We start from the raw sequence: 8,595 nt of genomic DNA, 5'->3' as shown, positions 1-8,595 counted from the left end.
AATAACTTACATTCGTAATATGACATAATAGGATGTAAAATAGTTTTATTTTTGTAAATGTTTCTAAATTCCACAAACTCCAAACCTCATATTACTCTGTACACTTCAAAAGGCATTTTTCAAAAAGAAAAAAAATTCAGACTACTTTACAGGACCAAGAAAAATGTAGCACAGACAGGCAGGATGATGTAATATACAAGAGAAGAAAAATATCCAGGGAACAATTTTGTTACAACCATTCATTGAGAAAATATATACAATTGAGTCTTGAGAAAGTTAAAAAAATACATGCCATATACATTACAAGTTCTAAGACTGTCTCCAAAATTTTACAGTCGACTTGAAATTGTGCACGCAAAAACTTCCATTTCTAAGCGACAGGTGACTTGTGAAGTATAAGAAGCATTTCTGATTAAGGGGAATGCCATCTCTGAAAAAGGTAGCACCACCTTCCGTTCCAAATAGCATCTCCCCCCCTGGGTTTATTCACTGTTCAACATTAAACTGTTAAAATCTTGTCTAACTCGCGACATTAGACGATTCACCTCATTCTTCTCCCCGAATGTAGAAACAAACAAAATCAGGTGAAAAACACAATTGTGTTCCTATGCCTACTGTATTCGTGTTAAAAAGTTAAAAGTTGTTTTTGGGTAGTTAAAACCTAATTCACAGTTTTTTTTCTTCCTTAAATCAAACCTGAATAACAGCAAACAGATCAGAAGGATCTCTTACTAAATCGAAGAGTTCACTTGATTCTGTAATCCATAATTCATTACCACATTATTCAACAAAAATATTTCTTTTCGAGTGGTCAAAGTACGTGTAAGTCACAAAACACTACGCTACAATACCTTACTTTTAATACAACAAAAATACTTTGTGAATTGTGGTTATTTTACAAATTCTGTACAGAATATTCATAATATATACTCTCAAACTGAAATCAAAATGTCCATCTTAAATAAATTTCAACAACAAACAAAAACAATTTAAAAACACCCAAACATCGAGAAGGTTAAGGTAGTATTTGGTCGGTTATTCCTATAGTTTTCTTTATGTACATTTCTTTTTTTTTCTTTTTCTTTTTACAAAAGTAACAGCATGTCTTCAATCTTCAAAACAATAAGCGGTCTAGCCTTCTTTAACTCATCTCATGAATAAAATTCATTCACTCTAATAAATACAAAACGTCCTCTCTCTAAATCCACACAGATCACGACAGAAACCTAGGATAAAACTGACTCATGGAATCAAGTATCTTCAAAGTTCTTTGTGTGTTGTTGTTGTTTTTCGTTCGTTTTTTTAAAGTTTTTTTGTTGTTGTTTTGTGTGTGGTTTTTTGTCTTTTTAGTGCAAGTTAATATTCCCTTCGTGGTATTCATTGCTGTACATTCCTCATTCAGTGATGTCTACATTTAGTCAGGGTATACATTAACAGTATGAAACAAAAAAGGGCCCGCCCTTATAGTGAGAAGCAATAAGGCCGCACCCCCGCACAGTGCTCTCATTGGCTGGTGGATTTCGCGCCTTATGTATACCAAAACAAAACACATGGATACAGAGACAGACGGAGGACCTCCGACACCACAGTGCCTCCCATATCTATGTATAGATATACATAAAGATATACATATAGATGTATATATCTACAGATAGACATGGCACTAGTCGCGTCTTGCTACTTCCTCCTGTTTCTCATTCCTAACAAGCCTCCTTTCCTCATTGGCCGACGCGGGACGCCACTCCTGAAACAAAGCCTCAGACCTTCCCGCTCACTTGGAGATGAAACCAAAAGAAAAATACTAAAAGGTCGTACTAATGCCGTTAGTGAGATAGTGAGACGGTGAGATGCTATTTTCTTAGTGAGGGTTTTTAGGACGCACGCGGGCGCGCGGGGCAAAAAGGAACGCGCCCTCTGCCGCCGCCGCCTTTGTAACACAATCTCCCAACTTCAGTTGATCCACTTCCTGCACTCGCTGGCGCCACACAGGCAGGCGATCTTGGGCTGGCCCTCGGCAGCGTCAAACTGGTAGTCAAAGCACAGCTGGAGGACGGGGGAGGGGGGGAGACAGGGGGAGGGACAGGGGGGAGGGAGGGACAGGGGGGAGGTGGAGGAGGGGAGGTGGAGGAAGAGAGACGGGGGAGGAGGAGGGACAGGGGGGAGGAGGAGAGACAGTGGGAGGGGGAGACAGGGGGTAGGAGGAGGGGATGGGGAGGAGGAGAGACAGGGGGAGGGGGAGACAGGGGGGAGGAGGAGAGACAGTGGGAGGGGGAGACAGGGGGTAGGAGGAGGGGATGGGGAGGAGGAGAGACAGGGGGAGAGACAGGGGGAGGGGGAGACAGGGGGGAGGAGGAGGGGATGGGGAGGAGGAGAGACAGGGGGAGGGGGAGACAGGGGGGAGGAGGAGGGGATGGGGAGGAGGAGAGACGGGGAGGAGGAGGAGAGACGGGGGGGAGGAGGAGGGGATGGGGAGGAAGAGACGGGGGAGGAGGAGGAGAGACGGGGGGGAGGAGGAGAGACAGGGGGAGGAGAAGAGACAGGGGGAGGAGAAGAGACAGGGGGAGAGACAGGGGGAGGGACAGGGGGGAGGAGGAGAGACAGGAGGAGAGACAGGGGGAGGAGGGGAAGGGGGAGAAGGAGAGGAGAGACAGCACAGAGAGATGGAGTAGAAAAGGAGAGGACATAGTGAGGGTTGGAGAAGAGAAAAGAGAATCTGAGTTGTTGAAGGTCATACGATACTAACTCTTACAACTAGTTGCTAGAACGCTACAAAAAAAAAATAGAGGATGTATTTGTTATCTAATCCTAGTGTACGTACCTCCTCCCCTTTCTCTATCCTCCGGTTACAGCTGATGATGATTTTGTAGCCTCGTTCGAAGGTCACCACCTCGGCCACGCAGTTGGGAGCGCAAGAGTGGTTGATGTATCTTCAGTGGGCGGAGAACAGACGCATGGTGAAAACGATGCACGGTGTCATTGTAGACAGACGTCGGTACGAAGGGGACGGGGTCGACGGAGGGAGTCACGATGGGATCAGGTTAACAGGAGAAGGGGGTGGTACAGTACCTGGCCAGACCTCCGCTCCGGGTGGCGTCCACCACATGCTCGCTGTCGATGCGGAACATGAACACTCCTCGATTCTGGAAGGGATCCACAACAGAGATTAGGTTTCTGCAGCACGTCAACACTAGAAGGGAGTGTTGTAGTGACACAGAGTCGCCACTAGATGGTGCGTTGTACTGCACTGCTGCACGAGTCCGTGGTCGAAGCTAGAACGCTTTCGACAAAAAATCGAAAACCTGTACTGTTAAAATGCCTTTTTGGATGTATGCCTGCTTCAACAGAAGCCTAAATGTATCACGTAAATCTCAAATGTAGGCTCTGGGTAAAGCCACTGGACACATCATTAGCCTCATAAAAAGGTTGGAGTATGTTCTTGGGGTTTATTGCCGGGTGTAAACCTCTCGTACTCATAGAACACGTACTATGTGTCCGTGGGAACACAATGGCATGTTTCTCTATCGCCACTGGCCATAAATAAAAACTTTAAGAGCAAGAGTTGCATCACAGGCCTGGTTACTATCCTCAAGGCCCAAATTCAAGTCAGTCAGTGAGAGTGAAATCTGTTTCAGGCCTCTCCTATGGATCGCTGGGGAGGGGGTTGAAATGCGCAAAAGAAAAGAAAGACAGATTCAACACATTAGCACCCATCACACCTTTCTGAAGGCAATGTTGTGAAAGATACGTTGCAAAATTACACATATCAGTATGACCTATTATGAGGATGAGGATGATGATGAAGACGACTATTATAATAAGCATGGCTAACACTTGGGGACCTACACAGGGCTGTATTTATGAACGTACCTCACCATGTTGCTGGGCTCCTACAAGCCGAGTGTGTAAGAGGCTGGCCTACAGGACTAATACAGTTGGAAGACCTGATTGAGCCATGGCAAGAACAACACGTTTTTACTGCACAACGTGTTTTATACTGGACGTGCCGGGGTGTTTGTGATTCTGAGGAGTAAGGACTGGACCGCTTTGAAAGAAGGCGAAGAGAGCGCAATGGAGAATGCTGATGATGGAGGAGGAGGAGGGACAGGACATTTTACAGCCATTGGGACTGAATCGAGATCAGACTGATTCAGGAACACAGCCAGAGGGCCAGGTTCCGGAGATGAGTCAGAAGACGCTACAGTTTGAGGTCATACAGCTGGCGTTCCCAGGGCAGGAGGCCGGAGGGTAACGTGCTGAAAGAGGCAGCGGGGCCAATGTTAAAAAGACTAAATTAATTTCCTTCCTGTTTGATGATGAAATGTGGATGTTCAAATGTGGACGTACAAATGCAGAAGCAGCTAGAAATGAAGGCCAACCTTCTGATCTGACTGATGCCCAGCTGAATGCACTCATGGGCTTAAGATATGCAAGAGGTATTCTTGGTACAGGGGGGCAATAACCTGGGGGCCCTCTTGTGTGCTGAAGAAGCACATACTATTCATAGGCGCCATGCCTAGACAAAAGTTCAGAGGCATATCGCGGTATCTGCACTTTGATGACAAGAATACACGGACTGAGCGTGCAGAGACAAAGCAATATACCTTGATGTCTGAGCTATTTCAACTATTTCTACAATGAACAAGAGGAGGCCCTGGGAGGATATCACAGTGATGAACACCTGGCCCCCTACAAGGGATGGAATTCAATTCTGGATAGTGTTCGATGGGGGTACCAAATACAGCCTGAACGCTATTCTTTATTTAGGAAACTATGTAAACAGGACGCCAGGATAATGGCTTGCTGACAACGTTGTCATTAAACTGACCCTTCCTTTCCCCAGGAAAAGGTCAAAATGTCACAACGGATCATTTCTTTACATAAACCGCACTGGTGGCTTTGACCTTTGGGCTCACAGCGCTACCCTGGTCTGGGCAATGTATAAAAAGAGCAGGGAGTCTTGAAATACCACCCTCAGAATTGATCAGGCAAAGGAAAATAACCGTGTTCCTCTATCATTGTAGCCCATAGTAAAAAGCTTTGCAAATATAGTGGATTCAACTAAAGTCCTTCTTGGTAGGCATCGAATGAAGATCTCACTCAGTTCGCACATACAGTCAATTCCCCAGTCTCATAGTAATGCTGCACCATTGCGACGCCTGTTGGACAAAAGCTGAACCGCGGCCTGGCAGGTCCAGCAGCGACCATGTTTACAGTGTACAAAAAGGTGTGAAATTGCTTGTAACCTTGTTTTCGGATATACTTAATGAATTTGAACACGCACTCGTTAACAAGACAAATTAAGGCCAAGTCACGAAAGGCCGATACTGAATCCTACTCCCACTGAGAGTTTCACTTTATATTCTCCAGCAGCCAAAACATCCCACCCACTTGAGTCAAACAAACAACACACCAGAAACGAGCTCTTTCCCGTAGAAATCCACCCGGTTATTTCGATGACCATCCCCGGGGAGCGTACCTGAGACCGGTAGATCTTCTCCTTGCTGATGGCCACCTCGTTGCGGAGCACGGTCCCGTTGTACTCGATCATCATGGTCTGCTTCTCGATGTCCTTAGCGGCAAACAGCCCCAGACCCTGTGGGAGACAGACAAGGCAACGTGTTGAGCTCCAACCTCTACAGGGACGGACAGCAGGGGGTCACCTGCCTGCTGAGGAACACGCTCCCGTAGCACCCCCCCCTCACCTGGACGCGGGAGCGGCCGAGGTAGACGTTGGCCCTCCACTCGTTCTTCATCCAGCGGTACTGGGAGGAGCGAGGGTGCACTACCGGAGGCTTGCTGTGGGGGGCGCCACCTTCTCCCTGGGCCACGTTCTGGTTGGAGCGGGCGCTACTCGCGGGCACTGCCTGTGGCTGTGGCCTGAAGGAGAGCAACAGGAGACAGCGTTATATATATGGCGGCGGGGTTGGTTCTTACACTTTCTTAATCTTGTGTGCGTTGCTGATCAAAATCAGCGTACAATATCTCTCATCTTCGTCCGCAGCGTACAATAGTCATCCCTAATAGATGCAAGTAATTAACCATCAAAGACCCTGACACATTGTGACAACCAACCCGTCCCTGGTTGGACATCCCAAACTATGGGTTGGTTGTCCCGAACTATGGTTTGGTTGTCCCCATAGCTATCAAAGTGGTTTCAGTTTACAAATAAAAAACACAAAAAAAATACCTGGCAGCATTTTAGTTTTTTATTCTAGAGACAGCAAATACATTTTAATAGATGCACCGTCTGCAGGCCCTTTATATTTGTATTTTATTCAAACCATAATTGTGAACCAGGATGATTTGCACCCCTATATGCACCTAGCAGTGGCAGTACGCCGCTGCTGAAAATAGCTTATCTCTTTAAAATAAGAATGTTACATTATTTTGCGCTACGCAAAATAATATAACGATCCGTGCGCTACCGACGCTGGAAATGTAAAAAAAAGTACATTTCCAAAAGGTTTTCTCCCGATTTCCTTTGCAAGTGTTTTATATTGAGGCCGTGCTCCTCTGCCCGCTTCATATCCAGGTCAATTCACACACTTGTGAGTAAAGCATATAAAAAGGAGAGCTCTGTCTTATCTCTTTAAAAAACAAATTTTATATTATTTTGCGCTACCGACGCTTCATATCCAGGTCAATTCACACACCTGTGATTAAAGCATAGCTATAAAGGGAGAGGAACTTCCGTAAGATTGGAAATAAATTGCCAGATTCGGAGTTTGCGGTTCAATAAATCATCAGTGAAACATCGTTGCAACACAATTGACACCTCTGGTGCAAAACTGAAAACTACCACAATGGCAAAATTTCAATAGCGTCGCCATTATTGACTCTAGAGCCCCAAAACTCGTTCCATAGAGGCTTTGCCTCTTTATGGTCCTACAACTACAACTTTGAAAAATAAATGTCATATATTTTTGAGGATTTTTTTTATTGAGGAACAATTTCAATAGCGTTGCCATTATTGACTCTAGAGCCCCAAAACGTTTTCCATATAGGTATGGGCTCGTTATGGTCTAACTCCTTCGGTTTTGATATATTGATATATATCTCCACTTATTTTTAAGGAATTTATTTTTAGCAAAAATGTAAATATAATTATTATTTTTTTTAACAACAATTTAAGTAGCGTCGCCATTATTGACTCTAGAGCCCCAAAACTTGTTCAATAGAGGCATGGCCTCTTTATGGTCCTACTACAACCTTTGTGATGGCGAGAGGGGAGGGAGTGGGAAGATGCATTGGTTGGAGGTGTAGGAAGACCAATACCCCGGTCTTCCTACACATTCAACATTATCATCGTCACTGTCACGGTTGGATCGAACGTAACCAAGTATGATTAACATTAACTTGGAGTGGTGGACACCTTTAATATCATTAGTATGCTATACTACCGTCTAATCCTAAACTATGCTTTACTAAACAATGCTATACTACACAACACTACAACGCAAGTTGTAAATCGACAACCGGGTGGGTCATATGCCGTCCATGATTAGAATTGGTGGCTCTAGAATGTCCATTATGTATTCTTTTCATGGGATGTATTGAAGTGAATCTGCAATCTTGTACGGCGTCTCCAGTTATCCCCTCTATTGGGCCTTACTGGGAACCAGTGCTTCCCGGCTTGTAAAACCTAATACTCCCTGTGTATAATCCTCGTGGCCTGTGTGAACAAACGAATGATCACGGCAAATAGCGGCGTGCGCACATCTGACATTTTTCAAGTGCTGCAAGCAGAGCGAGCAAACAGCCCCTTCAGCAACAACGTCGTGGCAAGACAGCTGCTGGAAATGCCAAGGCCGTTTAAGAGCGCAGGACTCGGCCTTCAGGAGTAGCCTAGTCTTGGTTACCTGATGACCAGGGTGGTGATGGGCTTGTTGGCCCGAGGCTGGGCCCGGGCGCTGCCAGCGGGGTTGAACTTGAGCGGCAGCTCCATCAGAGGGTTTCGGCCATAGCGGAACGAGTACCTCTCACAGACTTCCACTCCTGGCAGCTGGAAAGGAGAATTGCATAACAATAATACATTCCGATTTTTCCTCAATGAAAGTGTGTACTCGATGCGTCTCCTCCACGATCGTGGACGCCTGACGAGAGGGAATCAAGCCACGAACCGATTCGGCGATTTTGGTGACGGCGGAGATGGTGAGCCCAAACAGGTCCTCTCCTTTCAGGTAGACGGGGAAGAGTTTGAGGGTGTCTGACTCGGTCCTGCGCTCGGCGACTGGGCCCAGGACCTTATCCCATACCCCTGGAGGGACAGAGGAGAGGAGGACGTGAGCTGCTGACAGTAATTGTGTTGTCACCTGCTGCCTCAGGACTCATCCGTCACACTGGGGCCCGGTTCACACTGGGGCCCGGTTCACACTGGGGCCCGGTTCACACTGGGACGGCCGGTCGTTTGTCACCATTGCCTGATATGATCTCGTGGAATTTGACAGGAAACAGTGACGGCAACATCCTTTTTACCCTAATTTGGCATTTCGTGCACCGTTATTAACAAGCCGTATGATTAATCCGTCGCCGCAGAAACGACTTTACTTTGCACATAGCGATCCGTTTACAGTAAAGAGCTACGGGGGCTGCGGT

At 46.2% G+C, this 8,595-nt stretch overlaps 1 protein-coding gene across 1 annotated transcript in view; it reads right to left on the bottom strand.

Moving 5' to 3' along the window:
* Positions 1-28: 28 nt before the first annotated feature.
* The window catches only part of kmt2cb (lysine (K)-specific methyltransferase 2Cb), a 78,459-nt gene continuing 69,892 nt past the window's right edge, over positions 29-8,595 (bottom strand). The window contains 7 exon segments of the mRNA XM_030362609.1: positions 29-2,043; positions 2,819-2,927; positions 3,067-3,140; positions 5,477-5,593; positions 5,703-5,877; positions 7,860-8,002; positions 8,121-8,257. Of these exon segments, the coding sequence (XP_030218469.1) occupies positions 1,951-2,043; positions 2,819-2,927; positions 3,067-3,140; positions 5,477-5,593; positions 5,703-5,877; positions 7,860-8,002; positions 8,121-8,257 (848 nt within the window). The 3' untranslated portion in view covers positions 29-1,950.

The sequence above is a fragment of the Gadus morhua genome, chromosome 8 (assembly GCF_902167405.1).
Source record: "Gadus morhua chromosome 8, gadMor3.0, whole genome shotgun sequence".
Classification (NCBI taxonomy): domain Eukaryota; kingdom Metazoa; phylum Chordata; class Actinopteri; order Gadiformes; family Gadidae; genus Gadus; species Gadus morhua.
Note: the sequence above shows the minus strand (reverse complement) of the source record. Positions and strands in the feature narration are given on the sequence as shown.